Below are 19,414 nucleotides of genomic sequence, written 5' to 3' on the forward strand. Positions count from 1 at the left end.
GTTCTACGGAGGGATACAGAGTGAAAAGTCACATCTGTACTCCCACATGGAGTCTGCGAGTACGGCGTGTACTGCCACCCCGTATCCTTGCAGTTCTCCGCGGCAGGACCAGCCAGACGGACGCCGACACCAAGACGTGCCAGCGACTCCAGGGGTCCTTGTCGCCAGTCTCTCTCCCACTCGCCTACCAGAGCCTGTCGGTTGCATGAGACGCAGGAGTTCTTCAGTCCCAGGTAACGGATCGGGGATGGGTGAGTATGGATTTTTTATTTACCTGGCTGCCCATTCCCGACGGACAGGGGGTGCGCCTCTTCAATGGCACAGGGAGCGGGCGCTGCGGTCGCTCGCAGTCGCCCTACGCCCATAGGCACACCATGCTCCATATTGCTGGCCCCCGCGTTCCCCCCTTCCCTCCCCCTTTCTGGGGACAGGGAGTACAGGGCTTCTTCCTCTCCTTCTTCCCTTGGACGCGGCTTCCGGCGGCGGCGGCGTCCTTTTTCCGACCTCCGCGCCGACCCCCTGCTGACAGGCGGCCGCCGCAACTAATTTAGGCCCCGGCTTTAGTTCGGGCCTACCGCAGCGTCGTGGCCACGCCCCCCGCCCCTTTCTTCTAAGCGGGCTTCTCTCCCGCTCTTCCCAGGCCCTCCCACCGCCTGTCCTTCACCTGCCCAGCCTGCTATTGGCCAGAGGGCAGAGAGTTTTAACCCTGTGGTGTGCTTCGCCCTCCCTCCTCTCCTGGACGCGCCCTCTTTCTCAGGCAGGCGCCATTTTCCCAGCCTGTCAGCCGGACACCAGCTCGTCACCGGATATCACCATCTGCCAGCTGGTTTTTCGCTCAGGTGGTCTGTCGGCCGGATTTCGCTCTGACCCGCATCCACTGACAGGTCGCAGAGCATCGCTTCTGGGGACACCGGACCGTGAGTAGCTCTGCACTGCAGACTGACCCTTCTCCGCCCTCTGTCCCCCAACCTTCCGGCACTACCTCAGCTTTTCACTATGTCTAACTTCAGCCTGACGCCGTCCAGGGGCCATCTACTGCCCCAGGTGAGGGTGAACCCCCCCCCCCACGCCTGGCTGGGCCTCCTCTCTATCTCAATCAGTGGCAGACCTCACCAAGGTGTCTCAGTCCCTGGTGACCGTTCTGGATACGTTGCCCCTGGACTCTTCGGCAGGGCCAAGCAGGTCCCAAGTTATTCCATCTGAGTCAGCCAGCGTTAGTCACAAAAGACCCAGCCGGAATCCTCTCCTCGCCCCATCTCACCGCATAGCCCTTCTCAGCAGCCTCCCACTCGGGCCTCCTCTCCCGAGTCAGGTGAAGCGCTTTCGGACAGGTCATCTGAGGGGATTTTAGAGCTGGATTCAGACCAGGATGCAAACATGAAGTTCACAGTGCAGAACCTCATTGCAGCGATCCATCATACCTTCGATATTGCTGACTCCCCTGCGAAATCCTCAGATCAGGAGGTTTCGTTCAGACGGGCAGAAACTCCCTCCAGGGTATTTCCTTTCCATTCCGAGTTTGGAAAGATTTTTACCAGGGAAAGAGAGGATCCGACCAGACGCTTTCAAAGAGGAAAGCGTCTCGGCGTACTCTATCCATTCGCTAAGGAGCTCACGGACAACTGGTCTGCTTCTCCCTCGGTGGATCCGCCCGTGTCCAGGCTTTCCAATAATACGGTTCTCCCGCTTTCAGGTGTGGCGTCCCTAAAGGATTCTAATGACAGGATTATAGAATCCCTGGCGAAGTCTGCCTTCGAAGCGGCTTCAGCGGCGGTATGTCCAAGCTTGGCTTCTTCCTGGGCAGCAAAGGCCATAGCCACGTGGGCAGACTACCTTCGTCAGGGCATCTTGGATAAAGCGCAACCGGAGCGTTTGGCCGATCTCGCCAATCAGATCTTCCATGCGTGGGTCTATCTTCTTTCCGCTTCCTTGGATGCCGCATCCTGCGCAGTTCAGGCGTCAAGCAACGTAGTTGCAATTCGACGTACAATTTGGCTAAAGGCCTGGCAAGCGGACTTGTCTTCTAAAAAGTCCCTCACTAACCTGCCTTTTCAGGGGGTGCGCCTCTTTGGGTCCCAATCGGACCAGATTATTAAGGACGCCTCTGGAGGCACGAGTTCACTCCTCCCTCAGTCCAAGCCTCGCAGTCCTCCACTAAGGCGTCAGTTTCGACCCTTTTGGGCTTTCCGCCGTTTCAATACGGCAGACAACTCCAGCCAACAGAGACCGCAGGCTCGCCAGGATAGAAAGTTTCCTTCAGACCCACTCCTTCCTGGTGATCCCACTCTTCCCAGGGCAGACCGTCCAGATCTAGATCTGGACGGTCTACTTCAGCATGACTATCGTCGGGCACTCGAGGGGTCCTTCCAATTGGGAGATCGGCTTCCTTCAGGGACGTTTGGCTGGCCTCCGTAGAGGAAACTTGGGTCAGGGAGGTCGTATCCTCAGGATACAAGATAGAGTTAGTCTCTCTTCCACGGGATCGTTTCTTCGAATCCCAGCCTCCAAAAGATCCAGCCTTGATCTCGGGGTTCTCTACGGCTATCGCCTCTCTCCTCAGTTCTGGGGTGATTGTGCCCTTTCCCGAATCGGAGCGCTTCACAAGGTTCTATTCGAACCTGTTTGTAGTGCCGAAAAAAAAAAAAAAAAAACCGGCGCAGCTCGACCCATCTTGGTTCTCAAGCCGCTCAACAAGAGGGTCCGTCTTCGCCACTTCCGAATGGAGTCGCTTCGCTCGGTCATCGCTTCCATGGAGGAGCAGGAATTCATGTGCTCAATAGACATCCAAGATGCCTATTTACATGTTCCAATTTTCTCCGGACATCAGAAGTTACTGCGTCTCGCGATTCGGCAGCACCACTACCAGTTCGTCGCACTGCCCTTCGGTCTTGCCACCGCTCCCAGAGTCTTCACTAAGATCATGGCTGCGTTGTTGACTTCATTGAAGGTCAGACGTCTCGTTCTTTTCCCGTACCTCGACGATATTCTGATCAAAGCTCCCTCATTTCAACAGGCTCACCAAAGTTTGTCAATCGTCCTGGACACTCTTTCCAATTTCGGGTGGATCATCAACAGGAAAAAGTCCTCTCTGATTCCTACCCAACCTCTGGTCTTTCTAGGCGGCCTACGGTTCGACACTCGTCGGTCAAGGGTCTTTCTCCCACAAGAGAAGATTCTCTCCCTGCAGCAGGAAGTACGATCGCTGCAGATCACACGACTCCCGTCCCTCCGTAAAGCCATGAGGGTCCTGGGAAAGATGGTGGCGGCGATAGAGGCAGTTCCCTTTGTCCAATTTCACGCCAGACCTCTCCTGCAGGCCATTCTGTCGAGGTGGAACAGATCGCCTCTGTCCCTGGATTGCCCTGTTCATCTTTCATACCGGATCAAGCGGTCCCTCAACTGGTGGTTGACGTCGCCTCTCATTCTATCGGGTCGTTCCTTTCTTCCCATTCACTGGCAGATAGTAACAGCAGATGCCAGTCTCCTCGGCTGGGGGGCAGTGTTCCGCAACCACACGGTTCAGGGCCGATGGTCGGATCGGGATTTAGCTCTGCCGATCAACGTCCTAGAGATTCGAGCGATCCATCTGGCTCTCGTTCACTGGGAGAAACTCCTCAAGGGACTGCCTGTCCGGATTCAGACAGACAATGCCACAGCGGTGGCGTATGTCAACCGCCAAGGGGGGACACGGAGTGTCTCAGCTCTGGCGGAGGTGTCCAAGATTCTTCTTTGGGCGGAGATCTCCGTTCCGACAATCTCCGCGGTACACATTCCCGGCGTAGACAACTGGGCCGCCGATTTTCTCAGCCGGGAGGGCCTCGCGGCGGGGGAGTGGTCCCTACATCCGGAGGTTTCTTCTGCTCTTCCGTCGGTGGGGCACCCCGGACGTAGACCTCCTGGCGTCTCGCCTCAACAGGAAAGTCCCACAGTTTGTTTCCAGGTCTCGAGACACTCTGGCAGTGGGCGCCGACACTCTGGCCGTTCCTTGGTCGCAGTTCGAACTCCCCTACCTGTTCCCTCCCCTGCCTCTTCTGCCCAAGCTGTTGAAGAAGATCAAGGCAGAAGGAATTCCAGTCATTCTCCTTGCCCCGAATTGGCCCAGAAGGTCTTGGTTCGCGGACATTGTCAACCTTCTCGCGGACGCCCCCTGGAAGCTTCCAGACAGAAGAGATCTGTCTCAAGGTCCGATTTGCCACCCCAATTCTCGGCCGCTCATTTTAACGGCGTTGCTGTTGAGACCGAGGTTTTGAAACAAGCAGGATTTTCCAACCAAGTAATTCAGGCCAGAAAGCCATCTTCTTCCAAGATCTACTACCGTACTTGGAAGGCCTATTTCACTTGGTGTGAGTCCTATGGCTTCGCGCCCATGTCTTTTTCGCTCCCTTCAATCCTAGCGTTTCTTCAGGCAGGACTGGATGCGGGGCTTGCCCTCAGTTCCTTGAAAGGTCAGGTTTTGGCACTGTCCATTTTGTTTCAAAAGACGTTGGCTTCCTGTCCTCAGGTCAAGACCTTTCTTCAGGGCGTGGCTCACACGGTTCCGCCGTACCGGGCGCCCGTGCATCCATGGGACCTTAATCTGGTTCTAGGGGTTCTGCAAGGTCCTCCCTTTGAACCTATCAGAGATATTTCCCTTTCTCTCCTTTCTTGGAAGGTAGCCTTTCTGGTGGCCATCACTTCCGTCCGGCGCGTGTCGGAATTGGCAGCTCTTTCTTGCCAATCTCCCTTCCTGGTACTTCACCATGATAAGGTGGTTCTACAGCCTCCGCCCTCTTTCCATCCGAAGGTGGTGTCTTCGTTTCACCTCAAGGAGGAGATCGTTCTGCCGTCCTTCTGTCCGAGTCCCGCTCATTCCCGAGAGCGGTCCTTCAACAAGCTGGATCTGGTTAGGGCGATAAGGGTCTATCTGTCTAGGACGACTCCCTTCCTAAAGACAGTCGCTTTTCATTATTCCAGACGGGGCGCTGAAAGGTCTCCCGGCGTCAAAGGCCACTGTTGCTCGCTGGATCAAATCGGCAATTTTGGAAGCCTACCGAGTTAAGCGTCGCGGAGCCCCTCCGGGATCAGGGCCCACTCTACTCGGGCAGTGGGTGCCTCCTGGGCGGTACGCCACAGAGCTTCTGTGCTGCAGCTTTGCAAAGCTGCATCCTGCTCATCGGTTCACACGTTTGTGAAATGCTGCAGAGTCCACACCTACGCTTCGGCGGACGCCAGCCTAGGTAGGATTCTGCAGGCGGCGGTGGTGAGTCCGCTGGCCTGATGGAAGTTTGTTTCACACCCCAGGGACTGCTTTGGGACGTTCCATGGTCTCTGTGTCCCCCAATAAGGCGAACGAGAAAACAGGATTTTTAAGTTGCTTACCGTTAAATCTGTTTCTCGGAGCCTTCATTGGGGGACACAGCACCCTCCCAAGTTCTACAACTCCTGTCCTTATGTTTGTTGGTTATTTACAGTTGAGTTGTCTGTTCTGTTTTTCAATCTATTCTGTTGCTTCTCCTACTGCTTTCTCACTAACTAAGGAATTCCCTGCCGGTCGGTGGGGTGTACACTGCGGAGGAGGAGCTAACCTTTTTTGTGCATAGTGTCAGCCTCCTAGTGGCAGCAGCATACACCCATGGTCTCTGTGTCCCCCAATGAAGGCTCCGAGAAACAGATTTTACGGTAAGCAACTTAAAAATCCTGTTTTACCACTAAACTAGTTTTAAATTTTTATAAAGGCTAATAGGAAAACTTCTAACAGCAAACTGAGGTCCGTTTTTACCTGAGTGCACCAATACCCCACATGTAATCGAGAACTATTTCTCAGGCGCAGTGCAAAACTCAGAAGGCAAGGAGCGCCAGACTTTACGGTTATGGTTTGCAGGTGCCATGACCCACTCGGAGAGCCCATGAGGTGCCAGAACAGCAGCACCCCCCCCCCCCATAAGTGACCCCACTTTACAAACGACACCTCTCAATGAACTCATCTAGGGGTGCAGTGATCATATTGACACCATGGGTGTGCCACAGAATTTTATACCATTGGGCAGTGAAGAAAAAGTAACTACTTTTTTACCACCAAATTTTTCAGTATTTTAGATTTTCACACAAGTGGGTAAAAATTACACCATAACTTGTCCCTCAATTTCTTCTGAATGTGGCAATACCCCATATGTGGCTGTACAGTACAACTTGGCCATACGGAGAGACTCGGGAGGAGCGGAGCGCTATTTGCCTCCTGGAGCGCAGATTTTCCTAGAAGTTTGTGGACTCCATATACAAAGCCCCTAATTGATGGAGTGTTATTCCCCTCAAGTGACCTTTGGGAATTTTCTCTATAGGTGTAGTGACTATTTTGACTTTATGGGTATTTTCCAGAGACAGGCAACAATTAATGTTCCCGATTGAGAATTGCAAACTGCCGTTGTAGTGACCAGTACGTTTTAGTCACCAGTATGTTATGCCCAGCTCATGCTTCCGGAGACACGCATCTGTAAATTAGGCAGGCTCTCATCACCTCAGAAATGCCAGACATGTGGACGCTATGTGTGGTTTAGGTACATTGTGGGGCTTAGAAGGGAGGGGGCATTTGGAATTGGGAGTGGAGAATTTGCTGAATTTCTTTTGGAGGGTGAGGAGCCATTTCTCTTTTCCAGAGCCTTTGTACTAGCAGTAACATGGATGCCCCCCTATATTTCCTTTAACAGATGACAGACCTGAGTGGGGGGGGGGGGGGGGGCATTTTTTGTGGATTGAGTTGAGGTTTTTATTGGTAACATTTTACATAACGTTTGGATCACATTTATCCGGTGCTCTACGCTGAGCACTTATATTGGGGTTTCCATCTGAATCTCCGAGTGACTATTCAGATGAAACCCACGAGGGATCCATTCACTATAATGAGGCAGCAGATTTACTCTGAACTTCATCTGGCCTCTCTTCAGCTTTGTCCTTTTCAGACGTTCACAAAACTCGGATGGCACTTTTATGCAATCCTAAAATGACAGACACCGCTCGATCACAGGTCAGGTGGCATTCACAGTGCCTCAATCTGCCTCATTATAGGGAATCTTCCATCAAGGATTCCATCTGAATCACGTATTTCAGAGATTTACACGGAAACCCCTGTGCAAGTGCTCAGAGCAGAGCACAGGATAAATGTGCGCCGAGCCTTTCTGCAGTCTTTGGGAGGCAGAATGAACAAAACAGCAGGTGAATTGGTTTTATTTATTTTATGCCATTCCTCGTGCGGTATAAGCGGTATTATTCTTCGGGTCTGTGCAGATTTATATTTGGTTTTTATGTTTGGCTGCTGTCACACACGAAAATACGCTTTTTATTGCAAAACAAAGTGTTTTTGCATACCACATTGTGAGAGCTATAAATTTTTCCATATTTTGACCCAGAGTCATGTGATGGCTTGTTCTTGCAAGACGAGTTGACATTTTTTATTGGTACCATTTTCAGACACATGGCATTTCTTGATTACTTTTTATTCTGATTTTTGGGAGGGAGAATGAACAAAAACCAGCAATTCAGGAATTTTTTGGGGAGGAGTGAGGGTAGTTTGTCATTCCGCGTGTCGTAAAATTGAGAAGGCAGTTTTATTCTTCAGGTCAGTGCTATTACAGCGATACCCCATATAGTTTTTTTTATGCTTTGGTGCTTTTACGCCATAAAAAATGTTATAGAAATATTTAATTTTGCATTGCTTTATTCTGAGATTTATAACCATTTTATTTTTCTGCTGAAGGAGCCATATGGCAGCTTTTTTTTTCTTGCGGGACAAGACGTTTTCAGCGGTACCGTTTTGTTTTTTGTTTTTTTTCTGGTCTTTTTTATTTTTTCATGGTGATCACTAAAGGGGTTAACTAGTGGTACGGTTTCATAGGTCGAGTCATTCTGGATGCGGCAATATCAATGTGTAATATATAATTTTATTTTATTTATTTATTTTTTTTTTTACATTTAAAGGTTTTGAACGGGAGTCTCTGGACATTGGGGAGCCACTGAAGGGACTGACGGGGAGGAGAGGCTCGGGAATAGTGGGGGGATGGGTGGATTAGTCTGGCAGCGTAATTTAGGATAAATTAGAGGGGTGCAAGACTTAGAGGGGAGTCCACAAAGCAGGAGGTTGCAATAGTTGAGGTTGGAGATGGGGGCATGCACTAAGGTTTTTGCAGTTTCTTGATTGAGGAATGTGCCTATCCAGGAGGTATTTTTCAGTTGTCATCAGGAAGTGGAAATGGCTCTGATGTGGTCTGGAGAGATCAGTCAAGGGTTGCTCCCCGACGCAGCGAGCTTGCCGGCCTTGGGAGAGGGAGCAGCCATTGAATTTGATGGATGGGTAAATGTCACATTCTGTTTTGTCCATGTTTTCGATATCGAGCAGAGAAAAATGATGAAATGGTGGACATACATTGTGGGGTTCATATATGGGAACTAGTAGCCAGGATGTGTATCGTGTTTTTTTTTTTTTTTTTGGCTACTTTCAGACTTGCGTTATGAGGCGCAGGGCCACCACTAGGCTTCGCCCCTTGCCGCGCCTCCTCTGATCAGCTCCTATGGGCGCATGACGCTGCATGCGACCAGCGTACCCTATATTTAGCGGTGTGCCAAACGCACCGTGTTGCATTTTTGTGTGCTCGGCGCAGCGACAAGGGCGCATGCGCCGGCAAAATCATACCAGTGCACGGCCAGCGTACCCAATGCTAAATATAGGGTACGCTGGTCGCGTGCAGCGTCATGTGCCCATAGGAGGAGCTGATAGGAGGAGGCACAGCCAGCGGCGGAGGTTAGCGGCGGCCCTGCGCTGTGCCTCATAATGCAAGTCTGAAAGTAGCCTAAAGCAGGGTTCCCTAACTCCAGTCCTCAAGGCCCACCAACAGGTCATGTTTTCAGGGTTTTCTTAGTATTGCCCAGGTGATAATTGCATCACCTGTACAATACAAGGGAAATCCTGAAAACATGACCTGTTGGTGGGCCTTGAGGACTGAAGTTGGGGGAGCCCTGGCCTAAAGGCCCCGTCACACACAATGATTTCGCTAGCGAGATCGCTGATTTTGTGACGCCACAGCGATCTCGCCAGCGAGATCGCTGTGTGACGGGGATCAGCAACCGGCCCCCTGCCGAGTATCACTGATCGTCCTGGGCCATTTTTTGATCACTGGTCTCCTGCTGGCCAGCACGCATCGCTGCGTGTGGCAGCGAGAGACCAGCGATCAGCTATGCTGGACGCTGGTTTCTAATGTAGACGGGTATCCAGGAGCCGCGCGGCTCTTAGATACCCGATGTTTACCTTGGAAACCAGCGTGTACGCCGGTTTCCAAGGTAAACAGCGCGTATCCAAGAGCCGCTGCTCCTGGATACCCGATGTTTACATTAGAAACCAGCTTGCTCGCTGGTCCTGATCGCTGGAGGGGTTGTCTAACGATGTCCCAGCGATCCCATCCATGTCGGATCGTTGGTGGGATCGCTGGGACATCGTTATGTGTAACGGGGCCTTAAGTCTGCGTTGTCACCCTATACAGTCGAATGAGAAATGTATTTAAAAACGACAATAGACTTAACACTGGTTAAAGAGAACCTGTCACCAGGTTTGGCCGATATAAGTTACGGCCATCACCTCTCAGGGCTGATATACAGCATTTTGTAATGCTGTATATCTGCCCCCATTCCGACCTGTAAGAGAAGAAAAATAACTTGTATTATACTCACCTGCGAGGTGGTCCAGTCGAGTGGTGTCGCTGGTCTTGGTCCGGCGCCTCCCATCTTGAGATGCTGTCCTGCTTGCTTTGTGTGGACGACGCGTACCTGCATCATCCGCACAGTATTCTTGGCACCGAGCTTCTGCGCAGGAGTACTTTTTTGCTGTGCTCTTAACAGGACAGAGAAGTATACCTGCGCAGGAGCGCTGTGCCGAGGAGCCTGTGTGGATGATGCAGTGACGTGCGGTCCACACAAAGTAAAGATCAGAGACGCCGGACCAAGAAGAGCGACACCCCTTGGACCGGACCACCCTGCAGGTGAGTATGTTTGTTGTTTTTTTTTTTTTTTTTTTTTCTCTCCTCTTACAGGTCGGTTTGGGGGCTTACATACAGTTGTGGCCAAAAGTATTGACACCCCTGCAATTCTGTCAGATAATACTCATTTTCTTGCTGAAAATGATTGCAAACACAAATTCTTTGGTATTATCTTCATTTAATTTGTCTTAAATGAAAAAACACAAATAATTGTCCTAAAGCCAAATTGGATATAATTCCACACCAAACATAAAAAAGAGGGTGGACAAAAGTATTGGCACTGTTTGAAAAATCATGTGAAAAGAAAAATAGACAAGAGATTTCAACGCAAGATTGTGCGGATGTTGGATAAAGAACCTTGACTAACATCCAAACAAGTTCAAGCTGCCCTGCAGTCCGAGGGTACAACAGTGTCAACCCGTACTATCCGTCGGCGTCTGAATGAAAAGGGACTGTATGGTAGGAGACCCAGGAAGACCCCACTTCTTACCCCGAGACATAAAAAAGCCAGGCTGGAGTTTGCCAAAACTTACCTGAAAAAGCCTAAAACGTTTTGGAAGAATGTTCTCTGGTCAGATGAGACAAAAGTAGAGCTTTTTGGGCAAAGGCATCAACATAGAGTTTACAGGAGAAAAAAAGAGGCATTCAAAGAAAAGAACACGGTCCCTACAGTCAAACATGGCGGAGGTTCCCTGATGTTTTGGGGTTGCTTTGCTGCCTCTGGCACTGGACTGCTTGACCGTGTGCATGGCATTATGAAGTCTGAAGACTATGAAAACCTCAGAGAGAGGAAAAAATCCTCCAAAAAAATCAAGATAAAACCACACACGCCTAAATACATCTGCACTCACCAGGGTGCAGTGGACCCAAGTAAAATGGTAACTGCTCAGGTGCAATAATACCAAATGAAATAGCCAGCCTACAATCAGGGATTGGCCGTGTGGTACACCAGTGCAGAAAAATATTCCGCATGTGGCAGTGTTAACACAGTCTGAAGACTACCAACAAATTTTGCAGCATAATGTAGGGCCCAGTGTGAGAAAGCGGAGTCTCCCTCAGAGGTCATGGGTCTTCCAGCAGGACAATGACCCAAAACTCACTTTAAAAAGCACTAGAAAATGGTTTGAGAAAGCACTGGAGACTTCTAAGGTGGCCAGCAATGAGTCCAGACCTGAATCCCATAGAATACCTGTGGAGAGATCTAAAAATGGCAGTTTGGAGAAGGCACATTTCAAATATCAGGGACCTGGAGCAGTTTGCCAAAGAAGAATGGTCTAAAATTCCAGCAGAGCATTGTAAGAAACTCGCTGATGGTTACCGGAAGCGGTTGGTCGCAGTTATTTTGGCTAAAGGTTGTGCAACCAAGTATTAGGCTGAGGGTGCCAATACTTTTGCCTGGCCCATTTTTGGAGTTTTGTGGGAAATGATCAATGTTTTGCTTCATTCTCTTTTGTGTTTTTTCATTTAAGACAAATTAAATGAAGATAATACCAAAGGATTTGTGTTTGCAGTCATTTTCAGGAAGAAACTGAGTATTATCTGACAGAATTGCAGGGGTGTCAATACTTTTGGCCTCAACTGTACAGCATTATAGAATGCTGTATATGAGCCCTGAAAGGTGATGGCCGTAACTTATATCAGCCAAACCTGGTGACGGGTACCCTTTAATCGATGGGGAAAATAAAGTTATAGGTCTTTGAAAAATGGCAACTTAAGCCACTTTCATTTTTTGTGCAAAGCATCACCACAGGTGCCCTGACCTGAGGAATCATATTACCAGGTTGTTTTTACCTCACAACGAATGCCGTAAAAATGGAATGTAAAAAACATGGCGGCATTCCTTTTTTTTTCCCACATAGGATTTTTTTTTCTTTTTTACAATATGATCGAGTGGTGTACTTCTAAAAGCAAAAATGAAAATTGTCTGCAACCTTATGGGGTTAACTGTTGAAGGCAATGATTTTCCCCCACTCTAGTAAATGCAAGGGTAGTATACTGCATTTCAATATCTAACCTTGCAATGTAAAAAAAAAAATTTCTTCGTACAGAGTTTTTGCAGAGGTTCCTATGGTCACAAATGCTAAAATGAAGCCTTGAAGGGGTTACACTTATTGCTATATAATTAACCAGTAACTATTTTGTGCTTTAACCCCTTAACGACCGCCGATACGCCTTTTAACGGCGGTAGTTAAGGGTACTAAAACCACAGCGCCGTTAATTCACGGCGCTGTGATTTAAGTGAATAGCGCCCCCCAGTGTCGGATTTTCTCTGGGGTCTCGGCTGCCGTGGGTAGCCAAGACCCCAGAGAACATGAATCGGTCGGTTTTTACCGACCCCGCTTTTGCGATCGCCGTTATTAACCCTATAACGGCGACCGCAAAAAAAAAAAAGCCGCGATTTTACATTTAATTTCTCCTCTGATGTGATTGCACATCAGAGGAGAGAGAAATAGGGTCCCCCCCCCCGGTACCTCTCCGTGGCCCTCCGTCCCCTCCCGGTGGTCCCACGTCCCGCCGGCGTCCTCCGATGGGCGCCGCTATATTGAAAATGGCGGGCGCATGCGCAGTGCGCCCGCCGGCAATCTGCTGGCTCCAGCTGGCAGATTCCATTCATTATTTTGATCACTATGATAAACTATCATAGTGATCAAAATAAAAAAAGTACATAACCCCCCCCCCCCTGTTTAACACCCCCTTATATAGGCAAATATAATGAAATAAAGAAAATATTTTTTTTTTTTCAGCTTTCCATTAGGGTTAGGGCTCGGGTCACGGCTAGGGTTAGAATTAGGGTTAGGGCGAATTGGGATTAGGGTTGGGATTAGGATTAGGGATTAGGGTTGGGATTAGGGTTGGGATTAGGATTAGGGTTGGGATTAGGGTTGGAGCAAGAATATAGGGGTTTCCACTATTTACCAACTTTGGGGGTCTAAAAAATCACTTTTGTGGAAATAAAGACTTTATTTTCACGGCTCTGCGTTTATAAACTTTTGTGAAGCGCTTGGGGGTTCAAAGTGCTCACCCCACATCTAGATAAGTTCCTTAGGGGGTCTAATTTCCAAAATGGGGTCACTTGTGGGGGGTTTCCACTGTTTAGGCACATTAGGGGCTCTGCAAACGCAACATGATGCCCACAGACCATTCCATCAAAGTCTGCATTCCAAAATGGCACTCCTTCCCTTCTCTCCCATGCGCCCAGACAGTGGTTCCCCCCACATATGGGGTATTGGCGTACTCCGGACAAATCGCACAACAACTGTGCGGGTATGATTTCTCCTGTTACCCTTGTAAAAATAAAGATTTGGGGGCAAAAAGATCATTTTTGTTGGAAAAAAAATGGATTTTTTTATTTTCACGGCTCTACGTTATAAACTTCTGTGAAGCACTTGAAGGTTCAAAGTGCTCACCACACATCTAGATAAGTTCCTTATTGGGTCTAGTTTCCAAAATGGGGTCACTTGTTGGAGTTTTCCACTGTTTAGGCACATTAAGGGCTCTCCGAACGCAACATGGCATCCGATCTCAATTCTAGCCAATTCTGCGTTGAAAAAGTCAAACGGCGCTCCATCCCTTGTGAGCTCTGCCGTGTGCTGAAAAAGTGGTTTACCCCCACATATGGGGTATCGGCGTATTCAAGAGAAATTGTACAACAAATTTTGTGGTTGATTTTCTCTTTTAACACTTGTGAAAATAAAAAAAAATTGGTTCTGAAGTAAATTTTTTGCAAAAAAAAAGTTAACTGTTAATTTTTTCCTTCCACATTAAGTGCTTCACAGGAACTAAAGCAAAGGGTTAATAAACTTCTTGAATGTGGTTTTGAGCACCTTGAGGGGTCTAGTGTTTAGAATAGTGCCACTTTTGGGTATTTTCTGTCATGTACACCCCTCAAAATGACTTTAAATATGATGTGGTCCCTAAAAAAAAAAAAAAAAAAAAAAATGGTTTTGTAAATTTTGTTGTAAAAATGAGAAATCGCTGGTCACTTCTAACCCTTATAACTTCATAACAAAAAAAAAATTTTGCTTCCAAAATTGTGCTGATGTAAAGTAGACATGTGGGAAATGTTGTTTATTAAGAAATTTGTGTGACACATCTCTCTGATTTAAGGGCATAAAAATTTAAATTTTTAAAATTGCAAAATTTTCTAAATTTTCGCCATATTTCCGTTTTTTTCATAAACACAAGACTTATCGAAGAAATTTTACCACTAACATGAAGTACAATATGTCAAGAAAAAACAGTCTTAGAATCAGCGGGATCCATTAAAGCGTTCCAGAGTTATAATCTCATAAAGGGACAGTGGTCAGAATTGTAAAAATTGGCCTGGTCATTAAGCTGCAAACTGGCTCTGTCGCTAAGGGGTTAATATCCTTCTTCCTCGTTTACCTTTTTCTGTTGTATTATCAATAGTCAAGCATGTTTAGTCCTTTTTATATTTTATTGTATAGATCCTTCAGGTGAATGTAACCCTGATCTCCGGCTTCGTGGTCACCAGAAGGAAGGATATGGATTGTCCTGGAATCCTAACCTTAGTGGAAATCTTCTCAGTGCATCTGATGACCATGTGAGTTCTAGATCTAATATGGCTTTTGAGTTGATAGAATCCTAATGTTGTATACAGAGCCCACTAATTATTGTAAGCAGTGCAGGATATGTCTCCCATTTCCCAAGCTCTGCCTTTAATGGGTTTAACTTTATAGCTACGTTGAATGAGACACCTCAGAATTTGAAGCAATTAATTTATTTTTTTTATGATTGACTTACAGACAATTTGTTTGTGGGATATCAGTGCAGTACCCAAAGAGGGCAAGGTGGTTGATGCCAAGACCATTTTTACAGGACACACTGCAGTTGTGGAAGATGTTTCGTGGCACTTACTACATGAATCCCTATTTGGATCTGTAGCTGATGACCAGAAACTCATGATGTACGTATGTGTTGTACTCCTCTGGTAAACCGTGCTATGTGAAGTGAATTGCCAGTTTGGAAGAAAATTTATGCTTTTCATGCTGTCTAATTTGGTAATTTTCTTCCCTGTTCTCTGTTCTCCACTATCAACTAATCAGATGTTTCCCAGTGTCTGTTCCCCTTGAAAACAAAACTGGCAGCTGCATTTCTCTTTGTTTTATGTGTACGTTTTTTTTCCGACTTGGATATTTTTGATTATTTTAGACAGGTAAAAAAATCATGTCTTAAAGATGTTATCCCCAATAAAATAAAGTTATACTCAACTCTTGCGCTGACGCTGTTCCCGCTGTGTCGTCACTCGCTCTTCCCCGAGCTCCTGTTTTGTTATGACACGTGACCCCGGCATCCAATCGGCGCTGGCATCGCTGTCCTTGCTTCCTTTCGACTTGAACATTAAGAGGACGTGAGAGGAGCTGCAGCCCGGACTTCCTCTTCATGTTCGATTTTTGTCTGAAGGTGGGGGTAATGACACGGGCACTGAAGCATGTTAACGCCACAGGTGCTTCACAAAATGTTAGGGTAACTTCACACTATGCAATTTTTCAGCGTTTTTTTTTTTTTTTTTTCCCCTCAGCAAAACCTGATCTCTTGGCAGGAAAGAAGCTGTAGAAAAAAAAGCGAGTTTTCCTAGGTTTTTCTTGATTCTTTTGCTGCGAATTTGGCATGCTAGATTTGTCTCTTGAGCATTATGATAAAGTTTAGTGTTGGAAAAAAAAAGTCCTATTCTATAGAATCAAGTTTTGGCATAAAAAGCACAGCAAAACCTGACACCTGCATTTTTGGTGTTTTTTTTTCACCACCTAATCATTTCAATGGGTGAAAAACGCTGAAAGAATTGACATGCTCCATTGTGCCAACTGTGAGTGCCAACTGTGAGTGCCAACACTGCTGTAACGGTGACAGCATGGGATCCAGGTACAGGGTGTTTTTTTTTTTTTTTTTTTTTTTTTTATTTTTTTTATTTTATTGAGGCCAAACATTTAGATCAAGAAGGAACACATCTCCTTCACTTAAAGGGGTTGTCCAGTACTTGGACAACCCCTTTGTGAGGAAGATGTCTCTTCTCTTAACCGCTTTAGAACCATATAAAGTAAAGATTCCTCCTTAGTCTCAGGGGAACCATGGATTGTGCTCTGGAATTGAGTCCACCTGGTACCTGGCAGATGCTGACTGTTAAATAGCTGGCATATTCCTGTAACAGCAGTGGCTTTATTAACTATTTAAATGCTGCTGTCAGATGCACTGCCACACATCATGCCTACACAACTGCTGGCTGCTAATGGGGTAACATTGTACCTGGAGCCTGCTGAAATCTCCATGGTGGCAATGTTGATTACCCTATGAGACTCAGTTTAGCTATATTTTGCAGTATAGTATTAAGCGATCAGGTGATTGCAGGTTCATTCCCCTAAGGCAGCAATTTCCAACTCGTACACAGAGGGCCAAAATTACAAACTTGGACAAAGTCGCAGCCCATGGCCATCCTTAATATTTATAAACAAAAATTGTCTAAATTGAGGAAGATTTTTTTTTCTTATCCAATATAACGATGAACCTTTTCATATGGAAACAAACTTTAAAGGGGTCGTCCCACATACATAGAAATCATAAGGCCCCCATAGCAGAATTTCTGTCTGGGCCCCCCACCTCCCTAAAAGCCTTAATATTCGGTGGCATCGTAGAAGAGCAAATGGCACAAATTTGCAACACTAACAAAGTAATTTTCCTCCTACTGAAGCCTCTAGATTGTGCTTAAATTTTTCCCATAAAGTATGATTCCAACAAAAGAGACCCCCACCCCCCCAACAGTGAATTCCTCCACACACAATGTATGATGACTATTGTATCCTCGGTAAAGTGTTGGGAACCCCGAAAAACAAGCCCTCGCTCAGCTCTACCGACAGATAAATATTTATGGGTCTCAAATTACTTTATTACTGCTAAAATATAATCAAAACCATACAAGTTTGGTATTGCGATAATCTTACTGACCTGAAGAAACGTTTTAGATTATTTCTATGGCACTGTAAACACTCGAAACAAACCTCATAAAAACGGCGGTATTTTTTCTTCACCGTTTCACTTTTGATTTTTTTTTTTTTTCTTTTCTTTTGGTCTATCAGTACATTATAAGGTAAAGTGAATAGTGTCATTTTAAACTCCCAACTTGTCCCGTAAAAAGCAAGCCTTCATAAGGCTAAGTGGATGCTAAAATAAGTAATGGCTCCTGGAACAATAGTAGAAAAACCAAAATGGCAAATAACCCCTTCATGACTGAGCAAATATTTTAAAAGTATATGCATCGCTATATCGGAATATGAAAAACTTTAATGCTATGGGATTTCAACATATTTCACTTGCTGTGAGTGAAAGTTGCACTAAGTTTCAGGCTGTAGTATTTGCTCTCTAATTTGTAGTCTGTAAAATGGCTTGTCTCAAGCTTGCCATATACATGGTTGCTTTAGGTTTCTGTGGATCCGGGATGCTGCTACCTTTTACCTCTCTATTACTAACCTAGCTATATGCCTTTACTACTTGTCCTTGCTGCTGTAGTCCCTGTGTGATCATCTCTCCTGACACTGATTCTGCCTGTGTGTGATCTCTCAACCTCCTCTTTCCACCTTAATCTGTCTGTGTAGGAGTGGAACCTACACGTCTTCTGTGTTTTGGACCTACTTCTGATTTTGGCTTACAAATACTGATGCAAAATACTGCCATATAAAAGTAGCCTTGCTTTTTCCTGGTAGGTTCTATCATGGAATTTGAAACTGTTTTAATACATTTTGTAGTTGTTTATCCATTACCCACTTTTTTATTTTTTTTCCTCTATTTTAGATGGGACACACGATCGAACAACACATCCAAACCTAGCCATTCTGTGGATGCTCACACAGCGGAGGTCAACTGCCTCTCGTTCAATCCCTACAGCGAGTTCATCTTAGCTACTGGGTCTGCAGACAAGGTAATATTTTCTTGCGCACACAAACCTTCTTTCCTAGAGTAATACTTGGTACAGCTTGCATTGGTTTGACTACTGCAGCGTAAAATAAACATAGCTTAACATAGTGTGACCACAGCTTTAGGATAACAGTTCCACACGTTATACTTTTCTACTGATTACAATGAACTTAAATTAATCCATATGGGCAGTATCCATTCTGATCATAAGAATTGTTTGCAAATTTTCTGCAACTTTTTGCATTCTCACACTAGTTTCTCCCAGCTCCTGCAAGATGGGTGGAATTGGGACGGGGGCATGGTAATGCCACTCATGAAATTCATGACAAGCGGCAGTGTTCCCTACACCACCAAGCTTGATCCAGCAGGGGCTGGAATAGAATTTATGGCAAGATGCACACAGAGGTGTATGCCACTCATCCAACGCTACTGATTGATGAAGAGGCTTCTTACTCCAGCTCCTCATCAAGGAATAATGCAGGTCTTGATGTTTTAGGCGCAGTAAATTCAATAGAATGTATGGAGAACAAGGCTATAACTTGAAAACCAATTTAAGCAAGTTGTCTTGGCTGTTTACTTTGTACAGTCACAATCAGTTTTACCCACAAATGTTTACAGATTTCATTTATATCTCAACATTCCAGGGATCAGAAGTTTACATACCCAAGTTAACACTGCCTTTTTAGAAGGAATCTAATAGGGCCAAGTCTGTGATGCCAAGAGATGAGAGAATCTGTTGCAAGAGAATGGTCTGCTGTGTCGAAGGCTGATGACAGGTCCAGGAGGAGGACAAAGTAGTGTCTCTTGAATTTGGCAGTTAGTAGGTCATTGGTGACTAGTCAGGGCAGTTGCAATGGAATGGTGCATGTTATGATTGGGTCACCGAGGAGGAAAACAAGACCAAGCTAAGTCACAGAAAACCAGAGAGGTTGGTAACTAAGCGGATTGCAGACCCCTGATCCTATCCACACAACTAGCAGTAGCCGTGGAGCGTACCTACGATGATTCTAGACTCCTCGATACAGCCGGAGGACTAAATAAGCCTAAAGCAAGAAAAGGGGAAATCTAAACTGCCCCAGAGCAGACCCCAAAGGAATAGATAGCCCCCAAACATATATTGTCGGTGAGACAAGATGAAAACACAAACACAGGTAGGAAAATAGGCTGAGCAAACGATGGGGCCCACACTAATTAGAAAGGACAGGAAAGCAAAGATACTGTCTGCAATCACGCCAAAAAACCTTGCAAAATTGTCCAACACTTCTGATAGCAAAAAAAAAAAACCTGAAGTCACTAGACTTCACCCACTATATCAGCACTCTGGCATATTCTGAAAACCGCAAAAAGAGGCCAATCTAATAAGGGACATAAAAAGCAAACTGGCACAAACAGTAACATAAGGATGGAAATTCAGCACAGCCCCAGGCGGGGCTGGCTGACCACACAAAACTGATTTGAAAAACCAAATCCAATGTGAACAATAGAGAAGA

General features: G+C 46.4%; 1 protein-coding gene across 1 annotated transcript in view; it reads left to right on the forward strand.

Moving 5' to 3' along the window:
- RBBP4 (RB binding protein 4, chromatin remodeling factor) overlaps positions 1–19,414 on the forward strand; it is a 68,032-nt gene that overhangs the window by 9,936 nt on the left and 38,682 nt on the right. The window contains exons 5-7 of the mRNA XM_073552004.1: positions 14,447–14,562; positions 14,765–14,925; positions 17,802–17,928. Of these exons, the coding sequence (XP_073408105.1) occupies positions 14,447–14,562; positions 14,765–14,925; positions 17,802–17,928 (404 nt within the window). The remainder of the gene's footprint in view (positions 1–14,446; positions 14,563–14,764; positions 14,926–17,801; positions 17,929–19,414) is intronic.

The sequence above is a fragment of the Dendrobates tinctorius genome, unplaced genomic scaffold, assembly GCF_039654945.1.
Source record: "Dendrobates tinctorius isolate UK_male_01 unplaced genomic scaffold, ASM3965494v1 ptg000183l, whole genome shotgun sequence".
Lineage (NCBI taxonomy): Eukaryota > Metazoa > Chordata > Amphibia > Anura > Dendrobatidae > Dendrobates > Dendrobates tinctorius.